The sequence below is a fragment of the Leptonychotes weddellii genome, chromosome 13, assembly GCF_054177405.1.
Source record: "Leptonychotes weddellii isolate Sample4059 chromosome 13, ASM5417740v2, whole genome shotgun sequence".
Lineage (NCBI taxonomy): Eukaryota > Metazoa > Chordata > Mammalia > Carnivora > Phocidae > Leptonychotes > Leptonychotes weddellii.
Window position 1 is genome coordinate 67,773,848 of NC_138381.1, and position 26,196 is coordinate 67,800,043.

General features: G+C 44.2%; 1 protein-coding gene across 8 annotated transcripts in view; it reads left to right on the forward strand.

Moving 5' to 3' along the window:
- The window catches only part of CIT (citron rho-interacting serine/threonine kinase), a 162,938-nt gene that overhangs the window by 72,081 nt on the left and 64,661 nt on the right, over nt 1-26,196 (forward strand). For all 8 annotated transcript variants that reach the window (XM_081802077.1, XM_081802076.1, XM_081802080.1 and 5 more), the window contains exons 11-19: nt 6,007-6,112; nt 7,018-7,161; nt 8,476-8,595; nt 13,558-13,728; nt 14,012-14,062; nt 14,802-14,855; nt 17,233-17,373; nt 19,150-19,275; nt 22,614-22,709. In XM_081802077.1, the coding sequence (XP_081658203.1) occupies nt 6,007-6,112; nt 7,018-7,161; nt 8,476-8,595; nt 13,558-13,728; nt 14,012-14,062; nt 14,802-14,855; nt 17,233-17,373; nt 19,150-19,275; nt 22,614-22,709 (1,009 nt within the window). The remainder of the gene's footprint in view (nt 1-6,006; nt 6,113-7,017; nt 7,162-8,475; nt 8,596-13,557; nt 13,729-14,011; nt 14,063-14,801; nt 14,856-17,232; nt 17,374-19,149; nt 19,276-22,613; nt 22,710-26,196) is intronic.

The window sequence follows — 26,196 nt, forward strand, 5'->3', positions numbered from 1 at the left end:
CATTTTATCATTTGTACTTAAATGTTGAAGTTACATGGAAAGCAATTTTTAGGTCACATCTAACACATTTCAAGCAAATATTCTTTCTGCTGCAGCAGAACCAACCAAGCCCGACCTTCCATCCGTGTGCCATATACCATTACCTCTATTAATACTCTTTGGGCCCCTGTAATTATAAAGCAGATGTGTATATCAGGAAGAGATGTTGATTTCAGAGTAATTTTTCTAGAAAATAGAAGCTGGAAAAAAGAGGAAAACCCAAACTTGGCTTCATGCTGCTATGTGTGGGCGGCTGGCTGCATGCACCCGCTGCTCAGAAGTGCCTTTTCTCTCCATGGGTATAACTCGCTGTGTATCAGAGATGCGGCCAGGAGGAGTAGGCAAGCAATGTGTGGGCAGGCTGCATGTTCTTTTATTAGCATCCTCATTGTACTGCATCTCATCGAGCCCGGAGCATGAACCAGCCTGGGCCTCTGAAGTCTGTACTGTTTCCTATTTAATTACACCCCTGAGTCGCCAAATGAGGGAGGAAGAGTTGCTCTTGTGTGTGTGTTGAGCTGTTTCTGGGGGTGGCTGTGGACTGACCTGAATGGCTGTTCTTGGGCACCTGGGCTGTCCTGGGCTCAGCCTTGGAGCTGCCCTCCCAGCATGGCCCTCAGTCGGTCATGGATGGAAGTTAACTTCCCTTGAGTGATCCATTTCCCTTTCTTCCATGAGCTTGCTCCTCTGGGTCTCTGCAGCACTGTTCTTGGGTTGCTTCTCTTGGGTTTGTCCAAGGCTCGGGATTTGAACCTACGGCCATTGGGTTGCAGAGCCCAATTTTGAACCAAAACCCAGTTCTGCTGCCGCATACCTGCGCCCACATCATCATAATGGGGTGGGAGCATGTAGAGGCCATAGGGTAAGCCATTCCCGTAGGTTCAGTGCCATGTGATAACAATACCCACCTCATAGGATTGTTGAATGAGTTCAATGACGTAACTTGTAAAGTATCAAGTATAGTGTCTGATGTGTAGGTAAGTGCTTAGTGAATGGATGCTATTATTGAGGACAAAGGTAGCGGCATTAATTTTCTCTCCTACATTGCTACTTGTTTGAGGACAGGAATTCTGGCTTTCTTAACTAGGTGTCTGCATGAAAAATAAATAGAATACAAATATGTTGAGCCATACCTGTCTCTAGTGTGTTTCTCTTACAGAAGTAATTCATGGAAATGGTATATTGACTTATTAAAAATAGGGGTAAGAATAGTCTTTAATCACTGTCTGAAATCTGCACAGTCTTTTTTTTTTTTTTTAAGATTTTATTTATTTGAGAGAGAGAGAATGAGAGAGAGCACATGAGAGGGGGAGGGTCAGAGGGAGAAGCAGACTCCCCGCCGAGCAGGGAGCCCGATGCGGGACCCGATCCAGGGACTCCAGGATCATGATCTGAGCCGAAGGCAGTCGCTTAACCAACTGAGCCACCCAGGCGCCCTGCACATTGTCTTGAAATTCATAGCCCACCATGATGAACTTCAAAACTGTGTCCCCACTCAAGGAGTGACCAAAAGGCACCAGTACCAAATGGCCTGGCCAAAATACCACCTCGAGCCAAATGCTAGGGACAGTCATAGTATGAGTTTTAAATGCCTAGACCCGAAATCACAGGTGCTTTCTTCTAATTAGCATCCTGGTTCTCAATCCTCTCTGTACATCAGAATCACCTGAGAGCTTAATAAAATGGCGCCGCCCAGGCCCCCCCTCCCAGTCTGTCTCCTGTTTAATTGGTCTAGTTGGGCCCTGGACATCAGGGTTTTTTTTGTTGTTGTTGTTGTTTTTTTAAGGCTTTATATTTTTAAGAGCAGTTTTAGGTTCACAGCAATATTAGCAAAAGGTACAGAGATTTCCCATTTACCCCCAAATATACACAGCCTCCCCCATCATCAGCATCCCCCACCAAGAGGGTATTCTCGTTACAGTTGATGAACCTACACTGAAATGTTATCATCACCCAAAGTCCATGTTTACCTTAGAGTTCACTGTTAGTGTTATGCATATTATGGGTTTTGACAAATGTGTAAGGACATGAATCCACCATCATAGTATCTCATGGAGTATTTTCACTGCCTTACATCAGTATTTTATAAAAGCTTTCCAGGTGATTCTAATGTGCAGCCTGGTTGAAGACCAGGGAAGTTCCAGAAAGCTGTGAGGACATTTGTCCCCACTCCATTCCTCCAGCCTTAGGTACAAGCTGGGTTCAGTACCAGCATTCTTACCATAGCTTTTTTTTTTTTAGGTGTGATTTTTATTTATTCTTAAAAAAAGGAGATTTCTTTAGCAGCTTTATCCTGAAGAGCTCTTAACTGCCGTACTTAGAACTTCTAAACAGTAAACATTTGTCAAGCATCAACATAGCTATCAAAATAGAAAGAGGGAGTTGATCTCAGGTGATGAGGAGGGCTGTCTGAGGGTCTCCTGTGGGTGCAGGTGGGTGGGTGGGGGGCGCATATCCCCTTGATTCTGGGCCTCATTAATGAGTGACCTAGAAACGCTTTTTTTTTTTAATAAGCAATCAGCTTTTGTACCCACAGCAGCACACTTTAAACAGTAAACACTGCTGGATCCTATCCTCCATGTGTTATCAAGTTTTGGGACCACTTCCTACCCCCAACATCATGCACCCCCTGAATCGTTCTTCTAGAAGGGGCTGGTTCTGTGTTCAGGCATAAAGAGCTATGGCCTCTGCTATCATCCCTGACCCAGGTCAGTGTGTAACTTAGTGAACATGTGGGTGCCTCCTGATTACTAAAGGACCGGGGACCCCGTCTATGGATCATCCCTCCCTCCTTGGGGGCTTTGGGTCTCCTTCTCTAGCCTACCCACCAGAGTGAAGTCAGGAATAAAGGAAGCAGCAAAGGTAACCCAAGGTCATGCCAAGTAACCCATTTCATCTCAGATTAAAAAGAAAAAGTGTGTATGTATGTGGGTTTTGGCTAGATTTTAGATAGAAAATAGGCTAGTGAGAGCTCTAGAACTTGATTAAATTTTTTTGCCAAAGGTGATACCAAAAGATTTGTTTCTGGATTTCAATCCCTGTTGCCCATTTGGTTTAATGTGAACAATAGCACGGAACACTTTTAGCCCCCCGGGTTTTACTATTCCAAGCAACTGTTCTAGGCCTGTGAGGCATGTGCTGTTTATTTACACCGTTGCATGGGTTGTGATGATAGAAATGACAAAGATAAAGCAATGGTTGACATTTATTGGACCCTCATAATGTGCCAGGCGCAGTGCCAAGGGCAATATCCGGCTTATCTCATTTAACCCTCACAAGAACTCTTTGAAGGAGGTTGAGAATTATCCCCATTTTACAGATTTGACTGAGGCTCCGCGAGTGGCAGAGTCAGATTTTGAACAGAGCGGCATGCCTCTGGGTGCCGACTGCAGCGTGAATGTGGGGAGCCGTCACCAGGGTACAGCGAGCCAGCCCTACTGTGTCAGCCCTTGCCACTGGGCCAGGGAGGGAGGGCTGAGTTGCTGCAGGAAACGGACCTCTTGTAGGCCAGGAAGTAGTTTGGGGCATCAGAAAGCAGAATTTCGTGGGCTGGTAAGAAGTGAGTGCTCACTGATGACCGGCTCCTGCAACCCTGTTACCAAGGCAACAAAGATGGGCACGTGGGGCGGTGGTGGGCTCTATCACAGGTCGCTCTGCGCACACGAACCTCTGCCAACTGTTCCTCTGGCCCTGCCCTTGCCCCACCCCAGTGTTCATGCCCAGGGTGCCACCCGCTGAGGGCAGATGCCCTGGGTGAGAAGTGTCCTCTCCACCCATGACCACTGCTTCTCAGGACGAGGCAGAGTGTGTGAATGACATAAACGTGTGGGTAAGGGAGAGGTCCTTTCTGTGGAGAGGGCCTCCTTCCAGCCCCTTCTTGGGAGGTCCTGCTGCATTCTTTTCATGATACCATCCTGGGCACTCTCTCAGGTGCACCTGTCAGTCCCTGAACTCCAGCTCTCTGTAGAGACCAGCAGAGATCAGTTATGAATCGGCAGCTTCCTCATCTCTAAAATGCCTCATAGAATGATAGAGAATAAAGAGTTAAGACCTAGCTAGCTTCAGTCAGGAGCCATGTGTGTAGTCCATGCTCAGGAAGCGTAGCAGTCTCCTGTTGCTGCTGTAACAAGTTGCCACAAATAAGTGGCTTAAAACAGCACGAATGTATCACCTTGGAGTTCTGGAGGTCAGGAAGCCAGGATGGGTTTTGCTGGGCTGAAATCAGGGTATAGACAGGGCTGCACTCTGTGGAGCCTCTAGGAGAGAATCGGTTTCCTTGCCTTTCCCAGCTTCTAGAGGCTGCCCAGATTCTTTGGCTTGGGTCTCCTTCCTCCCCCTTCAAAGCTAACAGCGTAGCATCTTTGAATCTCTCTCTCTCTGACTCTGACCTGACTTCTGCTCTCACATCCCCTCCCCTCCTCTACTTCTGTCTCCCAAGGACCCTTGTGATAACATTAGATCTGCCCAGATAATCCAAGATAATCTCCCCATCTCAGAACTCTTACCTTAGTCCCAGCTGCAAAGTCTCTTTTGAGTCCGACTCAATGTCAAGTAACAGATTCACAGGTTCCAGGCATCAGAACATGGACAAATTGGGGGTGGGGGACTTATTTGGCCCACCATAACAAGCATTAGCTGGATTTTTCTTTTTTGGTCTTTTTTTTTTTTAAAGATTTTTTTATTTGAGGGGTGCCTGGGTAGCTCAGTTGGTTAAGGGTCTGCCTTCGGCTCAGGTTCTCCCTCTGCTCCTCCCCGTCCCCCCCCCCGCTTGTGATCTCTCTCTCTCTCAAATAAATAAATAAAATCTTAAAAAAAAAGATTTTTTATTTAAGTGAGAGAGAGAGCAGAGCGAGCAAGAACACGAGTTGGGGGGAGGAGCAGAGGGAGAGAGAGAAGCAGACTCCCCGCTGAGTGGGGAGCCCGATGCAGGGCTCCATCCCAGGACCCTGGGATCATGACCTGAGCCAATGGCAAACACTTAACCAACTGAGCCACCCAGGCATCTGCGTTAGCTGTTTTTATAAAACGGAAACAGAACCAAACTGGCTAGCTTGGGGCTGGAAGAACCAGTAATTGGATCAGTATTGTCAGTAATGATGTTTGTTAGGCACTCGCTGTGTTAGCTCACTCTTGCCTCAGGGCCTTTGCATCTTATTCCCCTTCCCTGGGGTTTGCTTCCTTCCAGAGCTTTGGATGGCCAGCACCTTCTTATCCCAGCTCAGATGTCACCGCTCAGAGAGGCCTGTCCTGGTCACCCTTGCTTAGACCAAGCCCCTGACCCATTTCCCTCTCTCACACCATGGCACCCTGTTTCCTTCTTTGCCATCATCTGTAACTTTTTGTTTGTGTGTCTTACTGATGCATTCTGTCTGCCATCTGTGGAAGTCAGCTCTGGGAGGGTGGGGGCCCCCTGTCTTGTTCATAGCTGTTCCAGTACCGGGAACAGAGCAGGTGCCCAGTGCTTATCTGTTCCGTGAGTAAGTGAAAGAAGCTGTGTAGGCAAAGTGCCGTGCATTTAATGCTCATGCTCCCCTCTGTGGGACGTCCCTTCATCATCCCACCTCACAGATATGGCAACCAGGGCCCAGAGAGGCTGAATCGTTGCCTCAGGTCAACGGCGACTGAGTTTACACCCAGGTCTGCCAGAGTTCTTGCTTCTTTTTTTTTTTTTTATTCTTATGTTAATCCCCATACATTACATCATTAGTTCTAGATGAAGTGTTCCATGATTCATTGTTCGTGCACAACACCCAGTGCTCCATGCAGAACGTGCCCTGCTCAACACCCCAGAGTTCTTGCTTCTGTCCACCTCTCTGCCTCGTGGCCTTGATGTCATCAGAAGCTTCTTGAGCCAGCTCTGTGGATGGCCACAGAACTCTGGCAGGTCCGTTATCTCTGCCACGGGTTCTGAAAGCCTTTTCAGACCCACCTGCTGGCCACCTTGACGCTGGCTTTCTTCTTATCTAGGTCTGTCGTGTCAAGTCTGGACTCCCCTGCCAAGACTAGCTCCATGGAAAAGAAACTTCTCATCAAAAGCAAAGAGCTGCAAGACTCCCAGGACAAGTGTCACAAGGTATTTATTTCCGCAGCTGGCCTCCCTCCTTGCTCCAGGATCCTCCCGTCAGTCTATGCCAAGGGATCCGCCCGGGGCCGCTGCTGGCGCTGAGCCACCTGATCCATACTGAGCGGGCGAGGCGCTCCCTCCCTCGCTGAAGTCTCGCCTCCAGCAGCTCAGAGGGAGATGAATTCAGGCCTTGACGTTGCTGTTAATCCTTTAAATCTTAACCAGAGGAGGCCCTGGATTTAAAAACGGCCCGTTCCTCAGCATGACCCAGCCAGATGTCTGCTTCTTCCGGCAGGTGGCGTGGGTCCTCACCTGTGGCCGAGTTGCATCCCATCTGCTTTGAGTGATGCGAAGTCTCTCTTCCTAGTCCTTTAAGCCTCCTGCTTATGTAACTGCGGCCACTGTGTTGACTATGCTCAACGTCTCTTAACGCTCACTGTTCCTGCCCAGGGGCAGCTCTCTGGAAGCTCCTAAGACCCACTCCTTGCCTGGGACTCCTCTAAGAGTGCAGACGAATACATATCTCCTTGCCCTGTCCTGGATTGGTCCTCTAGATCTTTGCAAGGAGATGGGGGGGATCAAGATGGATTTGGGATAAAATTAAAGTGACGTGTGCCAAAAACCAAACTAAACCCAAAAAGCGTACAGGTGAAAAATGGTGATTGTGGCTTCCTTGCTCACGGGGCTAGAGAAGTGACCAAGTGTGAACCGAGTCTTGGATGAGAGGAGTGACTTAGCATTGGTGACTGTCCTTACGAAGAACTGTGCACTCCCGGGCGAAGAAGCAATGGTATTTCCTTCCCAACCTTTGGCGAATTAGTGCCAGCCCAGGTGGTTTTGGAGGCTGCTTGAGATTTGATTGCTCCGAACGAACCTCCACGGGCCCTTTTAACCTGTCGATGTGTCTGTTTCAGATGGAGCAGGAAATGACCCGGTTACATCGGAGAGTGTCAGAGGTGGAGGCTGTGCTTAGTCAGAAGGAGGTGGAGCTGAAGGCCTCTGAGACTCAGAGATCCCTCCTGGAGCAGGACCTTGCTACCTACATCACAGAATGCAGTGTGAGCCTTCCCCAAAGTCCCCTTCCCTCGGAGGCGGCACTTCCTGTTGTGTGTGTCTCATCCTGTTTCATGACAGCTTCATGAGGCACATCACAGCCAATGGCAGAGCGTAGAGAGAGAGACAGAGAGAGAGAGAGAGAGAGAGGGAGGGAGTGTTCCAAGGCAAGCTGTGTGATTGGCAGGGTAGCCTGAGCCAGGCGGGAGGTCCCAGAACTGTGAGGACTGGGCTCCAGGAGTCCCGGTAGGCTGTGGAGCCTGGACACGGGCCTTGTCGTTGCTGCGGCGAGCAGCCAAGGCTCCAAGCGCCTCCCCTCCCAGCCTCTCTGGTCTATACCCCTTCCACCACCAGCAGCCTCGAGAGCCCAACTCCTAAATGAGCACAGGAACATGTATTTTGAATCTGCCTGAGATCTGTTTTCCATTGCTTAGAACCAGTGCAGCAACGAGAAAACTCAGCCTGTAAAAACAAAACAAAACAAAACAAAACAAAAAACCGAGGCCCTCTGTCATTATTTACCATGTGACTTTTTTTTTTTTTTTCCTTCACAAGAGTAGACTGTCTTCTCCATTGTCTCGTTAAATTTTTCATTCAGGTGTTTTTTTTAACGTGGCCAATTAAACAGTCTTAAGAAGTTGAATCACACATTTTTCAAGTTTTTTTTCACAAGGGAGAGGAAATCTATAGAACGTGGCTGATTAAGAATAACTGCTATGTTTCCATTCCAGATTTGGCTGCCTTTCAGTGGTGGGTGAAGTTATTCAGATATGTATCTCAGTGCCACTGAAGCATTGAGGGAACCTTATGGATGAAAGGTGTCCAGGAAACGTACGCCAGGAGGTGGAATTAGACCCCTTGGGGTCTTAAGTGGCAATTAGGCAAGAAGGAAGTCATTGCTACTTTGAAAGAGGGATCTATCCTGGAGAGCCCTCTAATATCCGATATTCCAGAACAGACTTCCTAGCCATCCCAATGGTGGGTTAACGAAAGGCTAAGGGATCTTGTTGGTTTTCAGTCCCAAACACACAAGTAAGTATCTGACAGGACAGGTAGACAGCGGTAAGAGGCAGGTTATGATGCCAGTTTGCAGTTTCAGGCCGGACCCATGAGGACACAAGGTTGAGATGATGTTTCTTGAACCGAGGGGTTTTACAGGAAAAACCGGAGCCAGCAACCAACTGGAAGTTGTCAACTTTGCTCCATCACCCGAAACCATCGTGGTGTCTGCGAAGCAGCTTGCAAGCTCCCTTTAATGAATCTTTCCAAACAGAGCAGGAACCACAGGGCATCCCTATTAAAATTTTTGCTTTCCTCAGAGCTTAAAGCGAAGTTTGGAGCAAGCACGGATGGAGGTGTCCCAGGAGGATGACAAAGCACTGCAGCTTCTCCATGATATCAGAGAGCAGAGCCGGAAGCTCCAGGAAATCAAAGAGCAGGTATGACTGCTGCTCAGGTCTGGTACCTAGACCTCTAATTTCAGGGGAGGTGTGTTTCAGGAGGGGCAAAGAGAGGGAAGGGGGCTGGGGGGAGAGAGAGAGGTATGTAGGTCATTTGGAAACTGTATATTCTCCATGATTTATATAAATGGTGGAGCGCTTGTTCTAGCTCCTTTTGAAGTCTGCAGCCCAGCATGGCTACTCTTTTCAATGAAAGGTGTAGGTTTAGAACAAAAGTGGCCAAACTGTGGCCCATGGGGCGAATCTGGCTCACCACCTGTTTTCCATGGCCACGAGCTAAGAATGGCTTTTGCATTTTTAACTGGTTGGGGAAAAAAAAAAATGAAGAATATTTCATGACATGTGAAAATTATATGGAATTCAAATTCCAGCATCCATAAATAAAGTTTTATTGGAACACAGCCATGCCCATTCATTTATGTAGTGTCCGTGGCTGCTTGTCATGTTACAGTGGCAGGGGTGGGTAGTTGTGACAAAGACCATATGGCCTACAAAGCAGAAATTACTTGATGTCTAACTTTTTACAGAAAAAGTTTGCCGATCTCTGCTTTAGACCATCAAAAAAATTAATATTTTTATAGCTTGAGAGAAGCCAGGATTATTTCTTTTCTTTCTTTCTTTTTTTTTTTTTAAGATTGTATTTATTTATCTGAGAGAGAGAGAGAGAGAGCACGAATGAGGAGAGGAACAGAGGGAGAGGGAGAAGCAGACTCCCTGAGGAGCAGGGAGCCCGACGTGGGGCTGGGTCCCAGGACCCAGGACCCATGACCTGAGCCGAAGGCAGAGGCTTAACCAACTGAGCCACCCAGGCACCCCAAAGCCAGGATATTTCATAGTTTTACTTGTATAAAGATAGAGAAGAAGAGCTTGAGCAGCGAAGGCCGTGTCAGAATTAACCCGGGAAATCTGAGCGCAGAAGGCCATCCCCTGAGTGTTCAGAAAAGAGAATCAAGATGTTTAAAAAGCCTACTTACTCTCTTTCTTTTTTTTCCTTTCTAAAAGGGTTTTCTTTCTAGATGGTTCATTTTTATTTTGCTTCATTGTTTCCTTTTTAGCATGGATTTTTCGGTCCTTTCAAGAAACTGTAAATAGAAACTTTAATGAAGAGATGGCAATGAGCGATTGGGAGAGCTGAATTATCAGCTGCCAGGCAACTCATTCATTTTAGAAAATCTAATGGAAACAGTGATGGGAATGAACATTTTTGTCTCTGGATAGCACAGACTTAGCCATCTGGGTGGTAAAGCGACAGACTCCTGCAAATCATTGATCCATTAGCTTTTCTTTAAAGAAAAAAATGTTTCGGGGTTTTTGTTGGCACAATCTGTGTATCGCCTTACTATTTTAAAGTGATTAGTTAATATCCTTGCTTGATCAAGATGTTATAAATAAACCTGCAAAGGTAATGTTGGCAATCTGTTCTGAAAACCGATACTAATCTTAGAGATTTTGAAGGTAGAGTTTGAAAAATTGCTCTGACAGTTGACTCATTGTGCCTTTTATCAACATAAAAGTGTCAAGGGACAGGATTCTTTTTCTCCCATTAGTTCAATGTGTTTTGGAGATTTGCTTTTGCTGACATCCTGGGGGAAATGAAAGCCGCATTTGGCCACCAGAGGGAGCAGCTGGTGGCCATGCCTTCCATAGAAACTGAATTAACAGGACATTTTGAAAAGGTGCATGCTGATGGTTGAGTTCAGAGAGATGTCTTTGATGATTCATACAACAGTTGGCATACATGGGGAGTTTTAGATTTAATGACTGCTAGAAGTTTCACTGGGGGGCAGAAAACTTCTCAGCTTCAGATTTTCTTTCTCATCGGAAGATGGATTTATTAAATTGGCGTTTAGTGAATTTTGGGAGACCAGGATGTCTGCAGTCCAGGAAAAAGCATTTCCCGCTTCTCAGCGGACTCCTAGTGTTTGGTTTGCAGCTTGTCGATTCCTCCCAGGTTTGGCATTTATTCCCCCCACTTTTTCTCTCAAAAGCTAATTTCTGTACAGCTATTCATGTTTAAATTTTCTAAACATTTTGCTTCTGCTTAGCCACCCCCTATAGAGTGTTTGCATTTGGTTTACAATAAAAACACCTAAGAGTCTCACATGATAGCTCGATTCATGTACCATTACTAGAGATTGCTGATGCCCCTCGCCCCTTCCTCAGGAAGGGGAACAGAAGTTTGAGTAACACAGAAGGCATTGGTGTTTTGGGATTTCTGATTGAATAGGTGTATGTCTGCTAGTTTCTTTCCACAAAACTCTGAGGCTCCATTCAGAAGACTTTAGGGCAGACCTCGAAAGTTGTCCGTGGTTCCCTCTCTTGAGCTCACTCAACACTGACTGACAGTCCATCCCATGCCAAGATACAATCGCTGTCTCTCCACTCTCCTTGGAAACAGACCTGATTGTCTTCTCTCAGATTTTTCCTGAAGCAGGGATTTGGTTAGCTGTTGGATTTGTAGGATTTCCTTGAAGGAGGCAACATGATAATAGCAGCTCAACAGATGAGGTAGAAATCCTTTTGATGCTTGTAGCAAGCTGGGTACCCCAAGAGCTCAGATTGCTGATAGAGATGTTGCCTGATTCTTGCCTTCCTCCCCCTGAGCACCGGCAGCTCAGGAAAGAGAAATGTTGAAGGGAAAGAACAACGCTCTGTCCTTGCTCTTGACAAAACACAAAAATTACTTACGCTTCTTGCCGGCAGAAGTTCCGGACAGAAAAAGGAGCTTGAGGATAAAAGATGCCCAAGATTTTCTCTCAGTTCTTTGCTTCCTCTAGAGCTTGGTGTTTGTGCCTGTGAGCAGGGCCAGCAGTACTTTTAGGGACCCATAAAATGTTTACTTTTTTTTTTTAATCAGAGGAAAAAAATTGAGCTTTTAGGTCAAAGAAACTGTTTTCGTAGATAATACTAATGTTTTTGTCTCTATATGAATGCCATTGGAAAATATATATATTTTTAAAGATTTTATTTATTTGAGAGAGAGAGCACGAGCATGAGCAGGGGGGAGGGGCAGAGGGAGAAGCAGACTCCCCACTGAGCAGGGAACCGATCCCAGGACCCTGAGATCATGACCCTGAGATCATGACCTGAGCCAAAGGCAGACGCTTAACTGACTGAGACACCCAGAGACCCCATAAAATATAATTTTTCATGCATTTTTTTTTTTTTAAATGAAGGAGGGGGTCCAGGGAGGCACAGTGCCCAGAGCCGCCAAAGTCATAATGCAACCCTGGCCAAGGGGGCTAGAAAGTAAAGGATGCAAGGATGTATCATTTCACATAATCTGGCTCATGTTCCGCTCTCTCAGTTCAGATAATTATGAGTGGGTTGTGAGGACCTTTGGTTCTGTAACCCAGCTTCAGCCACTTTGTGTGCACCCCCCAGACAGCCTGGTGCCCCATGACTTCTGGGACTGACCTTCAATAATAGTATGCTTAGGGGTGGGAGAAGTAAAATGAGACTGTGCTCCACTCTGGGCTCATTATTTTCCTTTCCCAATTATATAGAGAGGTGTGCTTGCATGAAAACTATCCAGTTTTCTTAAGAACATCACCTCTGCTTTAGCGTGCATCTAGGGGAATTGCCTGCTACGATGGGATGAAAGGTTTGCTTTATACCCTGTTATTTGAAAAAATCAATTATTGTTTTTACTGGTTAAAACCATGTCCTTGCTTAATTGATACCTCTTCAATGATTTTCTGGGAGAACAGATCTTAGAGATGTTCACTGTATATTGTGAATATCAAAGATGGTCTTGATTCAATTCCTTGTTCTTTTCACTTTATATCCTCCTCCCACCCTAAGCCACCTTGGATACACGCTCATTCATAATCCCTATATGCATAAGCTTTGATATTGCTGACAGAATATTTTCATACTTTGCCCCCAAGTTTTCAAAATCATTGCCCATTTCTTCTGGTAAATCCAATTTTGAAAAACTGATTCAAATGTTCTGTTTTGATTTTAGAAATTCATTTTGGAAAAGGTCAGGCTGTTTGGATCACTTTAAAGGTTTGCTTGAAGGAACAAGATAATTCTTTCTCCGGAGTTTTGCTCACAAGTTATTTTGACCAGAGCCAGTGTTTCTGACTCTTCCAAATTTCAGGGTGACTTGCATTTCAAGAGCAATGTTAAGTTCATCATTCAGTTTTGGGCCCAGAGAAATTAATGGTGAGAAACCGACATGATGAGTTTCACCTTCCAAGATTCTTTCTACCGAGATTTCCAATTACCCCTTGTGCCGTCTGAAAGGTTAATTTTAAAACAAGTACCATATCTAATTGTGTTAGGAGCACATGACTTCTAAAGGACAAATCTATATAAATGATTACCCTTGGAAGAAAGCTACATGTAAGCAGTTTATCCTGGTTGTTTAAAGAACATCCCTTTCAGCTCTCCTGTGTTGCAAATGCCTTAAGGTTCTGTGCTACTTGTGTGGGATTATTTGCTCAAAGGATATGTTCCAAATGGTGTTACTAATGATACATGATCTACATTAAAACAGTTTAAAGATTTTTATTTATTTGAGAGAGAGAGCGAGAGAGCACGTGAGGGGAGGGGTAGAGGGTGAGGGAGAGAAAGGGAGAGAATCCCAAGCAGACTCCATGTTGAGTGTGGAGCCCGACTCGGGGCTTGATCTCACAGCCCTGAGATGATAACCTGAGCTGAAACCAAGAGTTGGACACTCAACCGACTGAAACAACCAGGTGCTCCTACCTACATTAAGATAGTTTAAAGACTTCATATTCTTATCTCCCTCCTCGCCCTCCCTACACCTCTCCCTTCTGCCCATTTTGATCCATCTTTTCTCTAGGACTGTTCCCTGCCAATCTGTCTTCAACGTGCGTCTTCCCTCCGTGGTCCATGGTCTTCTGTCTTCACTGCCTGTCTTTTCTTTTAGGGGTTCTAAAGTTCACTTTTCTTCCCTTGCCTGCCCTTTAGGAGTACCAGGCTCAAGTGGAAGAAATGAGGTTGATGATGAATCAGTTAGAAGAGGACCTTGTTTCGGCAAGGAGACGGAGTGATCTCTATGAATCGGAGTTGAGAGAGTCTCGGCTCGCTGCTGAAGAGTTCAAGCGGAAAGCGACAGAATGTCAGCATAAACTAATGAAGGTAGCCAGCCACCTGCCAGAAGGCTGTTTTTGGTGTAGACTCCTGGATGATCTTAGTAAGAATAAAGGGAATACTAGCTTCATGAGTGTATGTTTGCGGAATAATGGAATACTCTGCCAAACTCCTGGTCTTTTTTTATAGAATATAACCTAGTTATCGTCATCATCATCATCATCATCATCATCATCATCATCTGGCCGTAGAGACCAAGAAAGTACGGTAGTCTCTGTAAGACTTTTAGGTGCTTGAGATTTTCCAATATGTTTTATCTCTTAACTTATAGGCTAAGGATCAAGGGAAGCCTGAAGTGGGAGAATATTCCAAACTGGAGAAGGTATTTTCCATTGTTGGTATTGCTATTTTTGGTAGATAATCTGTAAAAAATTTTTTTTAAGATTTTATTTATTTGAGAGAGAGAGAGCTCACACATGTGGGGGTGGGGTGGGGTGGGGTAGAGGAGCAGAGGGAGAGGGACAGGCAGACTCACACTGAGTGTGGAGCCCAACGCAGGGCTCGATCTCATAACCCTGAGATCACGAGCCATAATCAAGAGCTGGACACTTAACTTATTGAGCCACCCAGGTGCCCTGATAATCTTTTAAATGTTACTCTCCATGGCTAGTCATTGGTTAAGAATACTCTTGCAATGGATAGAGAACTCTCTTCCAGGTTTATTTCGATGGTCAATCTCTGGGCAACCACATTTAGCTTTAGCTGTGGTTCTAAAAGGGATAAAAGACACCTCATTTTTTGTCATGCCTGATCACAGTAACATACAAACCAAGACACCTAGTAAAACATAGGTGAAAATTTCTGTAGTCTTAAGGCACTGGGCAACTATGATTCTCTTGCCATTTGTGTGTTGCTGGTTCTAGGGAAGTAGCATGGAGGTTTTCCTTGGGACATTCAAAGACTTCTCTGATAGGCCTCTGTTCTTCCTCTCCATTAGTAGGGGCTGGAAAACAGAACAAAAAGACCCCACAGAAACCTTCAGACAATAGCACTGCACTAAATGTAGCAAGACACTCATGCCAATTTATCTTTTGCTTTATTTCCTGGAATTTTAATTTTAGATCAATGCTGAGCAACAGCTCAAAATTCAGGAGCTCCAAGAGAAGCTGGAAAAGGTAAGCCCGAGGTGATTTTTTGGGAACTTGCCCCTCATTTCCAAATACTTTTCTTTGCCTTGTCCTGGAACCCAAAAGATGAAAGAGATGGAACTAGTCAGCCAGCACCGAGGAAAATGAAGGGCAAGTGAGCTATTACCTGAAATATCAGAGTTCTGAATATAGTTTTTCCTTTTGAGGCATGTCAGCAGTGTTTATTTTTAAAAACTCAAGCTGCGTGAGACTCTCAAGTAAAAGTTCTAATTATACTATGACAGGAACCCAAGAGGCCAAGAGGCCAGCTTCTCTCCCTTCAGGGGGCCAGGCTCCCCGTTTTGCACATTTGTAAGAGGAGCAAGGGTTGTTCAAGACCCAGACGGCTTTCAGTGAGAAACCGTGGGCAGCCTTCCTGCCCATTGGAAGACTGGGGGAGCTGGGGAGTCATCTCTGGGTGGGGGAGGGGGTGGATTTGGTTTATAGCATCCTGTGCAGTTGGTTTAATGACCCTCCCCTTGGCTGAACGCTGGAAATGCTAATGCATGGTCCAGAATGGATGTGGTTCTGAGACATGCCCATCACAGCAAAAATGTCCATGTGTTTCCTGGCCTGGTTTAATAGAGCCTCTTCTCATTTACTCTTTTTTTGTTGTTGTTTTTTTAAAGTTGCGGTGAAAAACACATAACATTAAATTTACCGTCTTGACCATTTTTTAAAAAAAGGTTTATTTATTTGAGAAAGAAAGAGTGTGTGCATCTGTGCTGTGCGTGCAAGTTGGGGGAGGGGCAGAGGGAGAGACTCTTTAAGCAGACTCCTGCTGAGTGTGGAGACTGACTCAGGGCTTGATCTCACAAGCCTTGAGATTATGATCTGCGCTGAAACCAAGAGTTGGCTGCTTAAGCGACTGAGCCACCCAGGCGCCCCTACCATCTTAACCATTTTAAGTATAGAGTTTGGTAGTGTTAAGTATGCTCACATCGCTGCGCAGTGGATCTCTAGAACTTTTTCATCTGGCAAAACTGAAACTCTTGACCTGCTAATTTTCCTTCCTTCCTCCCCCTAGCCCTTGGTAAACCACCTTTCTGTGTTCTGTTTCTGTGATTTGGACTACTTTAGAGACTTCAAATGAGTAGCATCATAGAATATTTGTTCTTTCATGACTGGCTTACTTCGTTTAGCATAATGTCCTTGAGGTTCATCCATGTTGTAGCGTGTGACAGGGTTTCCTTCTTTTTAAAGACTGCGTGATATTCCATTGTGTAGACAGACCACATTTTGTTCATCCGTCCCCGTCTCACTGATCCTGGAGATCACTAATGAAAGCCTCTACCGCCCTCTTTCAGCTAGACATTTGTCTGAGGATTCACGTTTCTATCTAGAACTGTGTTCTCTACGGAAGTATGATGCAAGTCACAAGTGTCAGCTTCTGGTGTAATTTTAAATCTTCTAGTAGCCACGTTAAACAGGCAAAAAGAAACAGGTGAAGTTATTTGAATGATACAGTTTATTTAATCTGATAGAGCCAAAATATCGTTGCAGCGTTGTGTCGATAGTAAAACATTCACACTGTTTCAGTTTTTAAATGAATCAAACGTGTTACATTAAAAATTAATTTTCCAGCCACACCAGCCACATTGCAAGTGCTCAAGGGCCACCTGTGGCCAGTGGCTCCCGTGTTGGACAGTGCTGATCTCAAAGATGAAGTTTTCTTGAAGTTTTGACTTTTTAAAAATTATAGTTCAAAGCAAATAAGTGTGAGATTGTTGGTTTCTTACCCTCAGATCTTTGCTATGATGCTATAAGAGCTTCAATATAGATAAGACCCAAGTGAAAATTAACTTCAAAAGGTTTAGCTGTTTTTTTTTTTTTTCTTTTTAAGCACAGATTTGTGAATTACCAGGGAACTCTATGGTTGTTGTAGGCTTTGATAGGTTGAAGGAAAGCTGACAGTTTTTATCCTTTTTTAAATAAAAGTAGTACAGATTCCCCATAGGAAAATGAGCAAATGAGATAATTAAATAAGAAGAAACTGAGGGTAAACACATTCACACCTGGGTAGGTAAGTCCTGCTAGGCCTTTCTGTTTGCATTTACTATGTTGCATTGCATCTAAGATACTAATGATTATCAGATACACTGTATCTGTGCACCCCCAAGAAGGAAAAATTGCTGTCCATTTTAACTGTAAGATGCATTCCAAATTCAGTGATGTTAAAATATATACATAAGTGCACTTTAGTGGAGAGGAAATGCAGAATAAAGTGAATGTTAATGGGTTTTGAAAATGGATCTGGTACATATATACTTAGTATTGCCTGACTTTTCCCCGTTGAGGAGATCGTCACTATCTTTTCATGTGAATGACTTTGGCCATCTGTCTCCTGTACCTTCTCCCCGGGTAGGCTGTAAAAGCCAGCACAGAGGCCACCGAACTGCTGCAGAATATCCGCCAGGCGAAGGAGCGAGCCGAGCGCGAGCTGGAGAAGCTGCAGAACCGGGAGGACTCCTCTGAAGGCATAAAAAAGAAGCTGGTGGAGGCCGAGGTGAGCAGGGGTCCTCAGCCCGCGGTGGACTGAGACCGGGTCCCGGTGTGGCTGCCCATGAGCAGCCGACCAGCTTTGGGCCGTGCCAAGGAGAAGACACTGCAGAACCACTGTCCCTTCTGCCAGTCCCTTTGAAACCTGAGAGGCTTGGCAACGTTTCCCCAAAGGGGAAGAAAGACTGGTCACAGCAGCTTCAAGTAGAAAGATGTCCTGATAAGCGTGTTGCCTTTCTGTTCCTTTTCCTCTGGCCTCACGAACCTGGGAAGATTTACGTTACAGTAGATGAACTGTAATGCTCTCCCTCAGTTTCTCTTTTTCTTCTCTCCGCACCCCTGTTTTTCCTTGCCTCCTCCCCACAGAGTTAATAACGTTACCTTTCAAGGCTTCAGCTGTTACCTGTGTGTCGATGCCCCCCGCCCCCGCCACCCCGGGGCCTATATTTTGGGCCTCTTCTCTCCCTCGAATTCTTTGTTGTTGTTGTTGTTGCTGAAATATTTGATATAATTATACAGGAAACACATGAGTGTCTTCTCGTTGTAAAAAACTTGAACAGTACTGAAGAATGGAGAATCAAAAGTAAAACTTCCCCCTTACTCCCCTCCACCTCCCCCGCCGCCTTGGTGATTGTCCCAGAGAATAAACAGATCGGAGTTGATTTACACCTCCCCCCACCCCGCCCCAGGCTCTCTGCTTTCCCCTGCCCCGGTCCCGGCTGGTGCATCACATCTAGAATGAACTCCGTGTCTTCCCTCATGAGCAGGGCTCCCTTCTTAATCTCCTCATGCCAGTCAGGGCCACCATCACTCATCTGGTCACCCTAGGCTTGAAACCTTGACGTTGTCTGTTCTCCTCGCTCCCTGCCATTCAGTGAGCCGCTCAGTCCTAGAAATCCAGCCCCGCTGTCTCCCCCGTTCACTCCTGCTTGCCATTTCTGTGGGCCTCCTCAGGGTCCAGGCCTTCTTCCCCTTAGTTGAGCACATTTAGTCATTTCAGGGCCCTCCACTTTCCATCTTCCCTTCCTGCCCATTGGCTCATTCAATGTAAGACTCACGGGCCTCAACACAAGGCTCATCAGCACCCCCTGGCCCATCCCAGAGCTTTCAAAGCTTCCCTGTGTCTTACGTGCACCCCTGAACTTGGTACATGAAACTCTGAGCCATTCGACCCACTAGTGCTCCCTTTTACCTTCTCTCCTACTCTGTCCCCTAACGCATCTTATGCCCTAGCCGCTGGAGGCTTCACCTGGGGCCTCACTGGCTCCCTACCCCCTCCATATTTGTGCTAATGCATCTGCCTTCGTCTGAAGGGCCCTCCACCCTCCCTCCCGCTCTCCCCACTCCAGCCTGGGTATCCCAGAGCCCTCCAAAGCTCACATCTCTGTGACTTCTCCCCTGAGCTCGTTCAGTGAAAAGGCCTCTCTCCTGCCTGCAACCTCCCCCGTCTTAACCTATATTATGTTTCTTTGTGTTTGTCTTATCTTTTCCAAGGGCAGGAATTCTGTCGGCTTCCTCTCCATATTTTCTGTGATGCCTAGTGTGATACTTTGCAGATAGTAGGTGCTTGGTAAATATTTGAATGAATGAATGCACTCTTATAACCCAACACAACCAAGTACTTGGATTCTAGAATCTTCTTTTCCTCACCGTTGCTTCGGGTGCCTGAGACTTCTCTTCCTGCCTTGCGCGTATGCTTCTCGAGGGCGCTCTCCCTCGGTGCAGGCGCTATGCCCGTAGCAGTTACTCCATTAAAACTCTCTGATTGATTCATGATCTACAGGAACGCCGCCATTCTCTGGAGAACAAGGTAAAGAGGCTAGAGACCATGGAGCGTAGAGAAAACAGACTGAAGGATGACATCCAGACAAAATCCCAACAGATCCAGCAGATGGCTGATAAAATTCTGGTGAGCAGGAACAAAGGCTGAAAAGTTAAAAGACAACAGGTTAGAGGTCGCAGAGGGAAGGGGGTGAAAAGAGGAACGGAACGCCGTCACCCAGGGGAGGTGTCACCGAGTAGGCGAATGGAGAGAAGTGGCTTCAGTGTCTGCCCCCATGCTAGGATAGCACGAATAACCAAATGTTGGACGTCTCGGCACTGGTAACAGATCCGTAAATATTATTTTTCCGCTCTGTTTGCTACCGCCTGACATTTTAAAACATGAACGTGCGTCCTCTGTCATTTCCGATACGTTTTTACAGGAGCATTGACGTACTTCTGTCAGCAGAGTTTTGTATGGCTGTTAACTTTGCAATGGCAATTTGCAAAAACAGTGGGGATTTAGACCCTTAAAACCAAAACCCAGATTTTTGCTTTTGGAGAAGAAAGAAATTAGTCATGCAGGGTTGTTTTTCGCAGAGTAGTATTTGTCATAGATCTCTGTTCACCCACTCACTCTCTCTGCTACAGTTGGTTATTAGTATTATTTTTCCCCCTTAATTTCCTTAGATGTAGCAGGTCTTTTTTTAGGTTTGTAAACCACCATGATTCTGTTTCCGGCTCTGGTGACCAAATTAACTTCATCACGGAAAGCCAGCTTGGGTGCTACTTACAGATGTGGTGAGGTTTTGTCCCAGGCAGGTGAACTTTTAAAGGACTGTCCTTGGATCTCAGTCCCAAAGCCAGGAATGTGTGCCACGTTTGGGAGTCTTAGCGTTGACATGGAATCTGTTCATAGCCCCCTCCACTCTGCCCCTAGGAGAGACCCTGGACTGTTCCTTTCCACCATAAGGAGGCGAGGCGGTGAGCAGGGCAGTGCGTCTCTCTCTGTGTCTCTCTGCATCACTTCTGGAAAGTGGGTCACCTGCAACTATATGAACTCAAGAATGGCCAATTTATAGGCCTGTCGTTAATACCAAAACCAAAAAAAAACCCCAAACCCTTCAAAATTTTACCTATGTTTGCATATATTCACGAAGATATGGATGCTCTTGAGCGAACAGGTGAAAGAGAAAATTGGTTGAACTGTTTTGCTTTAACACACAGTCTTCGTATATACGTCTGCACACCAAGGCAAATGTGACTGTTAGTCTACCCTTTCTGTTCTCTTGTTCCATCATCAAAGTTTCTCTTGGCGATTGTCAAGTGTGTGAATTTTATCGTGAGTAGAATTAGATCCTACCGAGATCCCACCACCACTGTCCCTTGCTTGGTGCAAACAAAGTGGTTAAGTCTCCTGTGGTTGCAAAGTGTTTCTCTGTTTAATGGTGATGTGTTCATTCATTCATTCAACAAATATTTAATGAGCTTCTACTATGTGCCAAGCACTGTTCTAGGAGCTGGAAATGTAGCAGCGAACACCAACGTTTGCATAACAGGACTGAAGAGTTTGATCCAATACATAGAGAAAAGATAACGTTTTACAAAAATGACAACAACAACAAAAAATGCCAAACCACCAAGAAGTCAGATTTAGAATATCTGCTTTTCCAAAGATTCACTTGCTATTAAAATGTAGGAGTAGAGAGTTCTACCTTCTTGGATTCTGTGTTGTAAACTCCCATTCACATATAGACCAGAAATCGGGTTTTCAAGTCGTCAGGTTCAGGGATCTGAGTTTTTGACCTGTTTTTAGACTCTGCTTTCCATTCCTGTGCTCTCTTAGGAGGACCGAAACTCAGACAAGATGATTATCAAGCGATTTCTTACATAAAGAAAAAGTAAACAGATTTCTTTGTTTGAGAGTATCTTGCCACCTGCCTGACTACCTTTGTGGTTGTGACTTTATTTATTGGAAAGTGCCTTTTGCTCAAGAAACCTGTGCTTAGACTGTGAAGTACCCAGGACGTGGGCAGAGGGGGTCCTTACTACTGCCATATAATGATGATGCTTGGAAACAGATCCCCAAATGTCATTTGCTTTAAAATATTTGCTATTCTGATAAGACCTTTTTAAAACAGGTAATTGAGGTTCTCATTATAGCAAAGTCTTTTGCATTAATGAAAGAAGTCATTGCAGGAGATCCTTTAGTGCACATAAAGCCCTTAAAGTATGTTTTTATTAATTAAAATCCTGTTTACATTCAACTTTTCAAGATCACATCTGTTAGACGGCAATAGATCTTGTGCACCTGGTCTTAAAATTGAACACTTTACTGGCCCCCAAAGCAAAGTCAATGCTTGTAGGCTTTAGAATTTCAAAAGCTTAATCAGTAACATTTTATGTGCATGTGAATCTGAAACTATTCCCCCCCCCATTTTAAGGACATATCCTGTATAATTTCCTCATTCTTCAAAATTCTCATAATTACTTCTACTTCAAGGAAAAATTTCATAACTGTGAAGAGATGAAAACTTGGGGTAATGACTTTTGATATTAGTAATTAACTAATGGATCCAGATTCATAAGAATTAATGTGGATGCAGAAATCTGCATTTAGAGAATGTTTCAGTGGATTGAATGCTGCCTTTTATAAGATCAGTTTATAATACACTGGCAAATGAATTGGTATAATTTTCAAATGAATAACAATTTTGTTTAAAAGCAGAAATCTTAGAACGAAGGGAATGTTAAGTCTGAACTATTTATATCACTCCAAATTCTCTTCCCATCTTTAATATATATGCATACATATTTGGGTCATTATTATCACTGTATTTTATGTTCTACTTTGTTCCCATTAGCATTGTAGCCTATAAACATGATATCATATGAACATCTCCAGATGTTCACATTCTCTACACACCAATCAGTTAAAACAAAAATCATTCAAACCTCAAAGTGTTTGAATTGTAACATTACCTTTCTTTCCATAGCTAGGGTGAGCAATCCTGTTGATAATCAGGAAAACACAAAATATTTTTTATCATAATAAAATAACTTGAAATTTAAAAGAAATTAAAATTACTTCTTTTCATTTAAGGCTGTTATGACAGTGAAAATGGCCTGGGGCTCAAGGCAGTGGGCAGGGGCTTTGTGCTGCACTAAATTTTTAAATGTTGCCTTGTGACTGTCCTTTCTCTGTGCACAGATGAAGAGCTGCCTTTGTTTGACCTGTCACACTGACAGTGTTCTGATCCCAGCCCACCAGCTGTGTGTGTATGTGTGTGAATACTTGGACCCGGAAACCCCAGGGCCAAGGATCGGTGGTGGTTTCCTTCCCAAGAGCCTTAGGGCTAGTCATGAAGGAACATGTGCCTGTTGCTTGTGGTGCCAATGCCAAAGTCATGTTTCCCGTGAATGTCTAACACACCTGAGCTATGTCTTTCCCTTTGCACACCTGACCGTCTGTTCCTTTGTGTCCAGGAGCTGGAGGAGAAGCACCGTGAGGCCCAGGTCTCAGCCCAGCACCTAGAGGTGCACCTGAAACAGAAAGAACAGCACTACGAGGAAAAAATTAAAGTAAACACACTTTCTGATCTTCCCCAGCATTCTTCCTCTGGCATGACCTAGCTTCTCTCTCTTCCTGGGCACTTTGGGCTCCTTCTTGCTAGACCCAAGGCCTGTTTGGGGTAAATGTTGTCCTCAGGCCATGGTGGGAGGTTTTGGGGTGTTAACCCATGTGGGGGATGTTAAAAAATATATATTTTTTTAAATTATTAATCTCAGTTCTGTCTTTTTTTTTTTTTGAAGATTTTATTTATTTATTTGAGAGAGAGAAGTAGAGAGAGAGAGAGAGAGCATGAGGGGGGGAGGGATAGAGGGAGAAGCAGACTCCCTGCTGAGCAGGGAGCCTGATGCGGGACTCGATCCCGGGACTCCAGGACTATGACCTGAGCCAAAGGCAGTCACTTAACCAACTGAGCCACCCAGGTGCCCCTCTCAGTTCTGTCTTTAATGTATTTTTTGCCCCACTGTCATTCAGTCCATGATGATTTAGATTTAGCCACAGACTCACCATTCTTTGCTTTAATTTCCTTCCTGCATCTCAGACCTGAACATTTTCCTTTTGTTTAAAGTATATCCCTGAGGACTTTCCTTAGCGAAGACCTGCTGGTGACAAGGTCCCGGTCCCATGTGTCTGAAAGTATCTTTATTTCACACTCATTCTTGAAAGGTGTTCTGCCTGGGGATAGAATTTGGGGTTGACAGTTATTTGTTATGACACCCTTTGAAGGTATCACTCCATTGTCTTTTGACTTTCATTATTGCTAATGAGAAGTCAGCTGTCGGTCTAACCGTTGCTTTCTTTGAAAATCATCGCTCTTTTTTGTTTTGCTGCTTTTAAAATTTTGCTTGGTCTTTAATTTTCTAAAGTTTTACTATGATGTATCTAAATGCAGATTGATTATTTATCTTGCTCAAGATATACAGGACTTTAAAATATATTGGTATCTGTTATCAATTCTGGAAAATTATTGGTCACTATATCTCAAATATTGTCCCTTTTCCTTTCTTCTTCCTTTTTGAGGCTTTGAGTAGGCATCATGTGTGATTTTTTTCATATTTTCCATTTCTTTATCTCTCGAAGCACATTGGGGGTAAGTTCTGACTGATTTTCCACTTTACTAATTCTTACCTGTCAAATCTACTGTTAAATCCATCCAGTGAGTTTTAAATTTCAGTTACTGTATTTCTGGTTTCTAGACATTTTATTTGGCTCCTTCCCAAGTTTAGTAGATTATTTAAGACAATAATTTTCTATTTCCTGCATTCATTTTTAAGCTTGTCTTTTATTTCTTTAAACACATTAGCATAGTTGTTTTATGTTCTTTATCTGATAATTCCAGTATCTGATGTATCTGAAGGTCTGTTTCTGCTCTGTTGTTTCTCTTTGTTCTTCACAGTGCCTGTCTTCTTCTTTTTTTTTAATAAGGTTTTATTTATTTACTTGACAGTGAGATAGAGAGCACAAGTAGGCAGAGCTGCAGGCAGAGGGAGAGGGAGAAGCAGGCTCTCCGCTGAGCAGGGACCCTAACGCAGGGCTCGATGCCAGGACCCTGGGATCATGACCTGAGCCGAAGGCAGAGGCATAACTGACTGAGCAACCCAGGCGCCCCTCACGGTGCCTGTCTTCTTGTGTGCTTGGTCAGCTGCTCATTTTCCTTAGAAAATTATTAATGGGAATTCTTTGAGGCATTGAATGGAAATGTGTACTCCCTTCGGGGGTGGCCCTGGGCTTAGACTTTTCTGTCTTCTTACCCTTTGAGGCTATTAAAAATGAAGTTCAAGTTTATTTGGTTCAGCAAATGCCTCAAGTTAAAAACAGCTTTGTGCTCATCTTAACTCTCTAGGTTTCTGCTGTCACTTAGAATTTTAGTTTCTAATTTCTTAGTCTCTTGCCAATTTTTGGGACAACGTTTTCTATATTTTATCTAGCATTTTAAATCATTTCCCATAGAAGAGTTGGCCTAAATAATCTAGCCCATTGTATAAAATATTAAATTCAATTATTATTTTGATTATTGAAATTATAATTTCAATTCAGTTATTAATAAATTGAGCAATCAGAAAAAATGCCAGCTTATTTATTTCCTTTTAAAATCACATCACATTTTCATTATGACTTTGTACCAAGCCTTTAACTCAGTTCTTGTGTTCCTGAGAATCAGATATTGGTCATTACATCTTAAATATTATCTTCCCCTTCCAAATCAGACAATATAGGAGGCTTTTAATTTTTGTGATGATCCTGTTAATAGATTTTGTTGGTATTTTCTGTTCCTTTTTTGGAAAACCAAACATGTATATGCCCACACAGCACAGCATCATCATCCTCACCACCCTGGTACCTTCGTTTTTCGTTTGTTTGTTTTGTTTGTTTTTTAACCCCTGGTGTTACTTTTGGTTATTCTTCATGAAGAAAAATACAGAAAAATAACTCAGAAGTGACTTCAAAGTATTGTAGTGTGACCCCCTACTCAATGTATTTTAAACTTTATATACAAATCCTTTTGATCTGATTTCTTACTGGCTTCCCAATTTTTATCTTTGGAATAAACCAACTTCCAGAACATTACGAGAATGTATGCAGTAGTCCACTGACACCTTTGCACGATGAAAATAGCCATTCATAAAATTAATTCTGTAATTTGGGTGAGTATATTGACTTTCCTGTCTGAAAGCTGTGTTCTGTCTTAAATTGATGTAAATGTCTATAATGGTTCTCTCATTTCAAGTTCCTTGCTTCCCTCCCATGCATCTCTTTTCTTGTTCGTCCTTCTGCCAGTTTAACCCTATCAAAGTTGAGGTGTGTGCGTTTTTGATAGAGACCTATTCCTCTCTACCTCTTACTGGGCTCCATCATGGCCCAAAGTTGAGGTTTTATTTTGAGCATGAGTCGCCCTGAAAATGTGTTTCATTGCCTTAGCACCCCATACAGAGGAGCATACCTGGTCCAGGTATGTGTGGTCTCCATAGCCTTCTAGATGGAAAGAACTTTGTTTTATAGATCCTAGGGAATGTTATGGAAAGACCTGTTTTCTTCTGTCTTCCCTACTGGAATCTTTATGAAACCATTTCTTTTTAGCCTGTCTTGCCTTGTGCTTCCTGTTTCAGCCTCTCTAAGGCCATTTTAGTAATAATCATGGTCATACCCTAGATTCTGTCCTTTTCTTGTTTGTAATTTTAGAATCAACCCCAACATCCTAGAGAATGGGCCACTTCTCCTGTTGAGCTTCTCCCCTCCTCCCTTGACCTGTCCTCCACCTTTTGTTCTTCTCCACAGACTCCCAATCTATTTTTTTCATCAGTCAGTTCTAGTTTAAAGCCCTCTTTGAGATCTGTTCTTTCCTCTCTCTGTCATGTGAACCCCTTCCCTGCTGACTGGCTCCTTTTAGGAGCTCATGTCCCCATGAGCCACAAAGGTCCCTTCACAATAGACATTGTGGGAAAGGCAGATTTCAATCCCCTCTGTGACCCCAGTTCTTTCAGCTTCTTCCCAGTATCA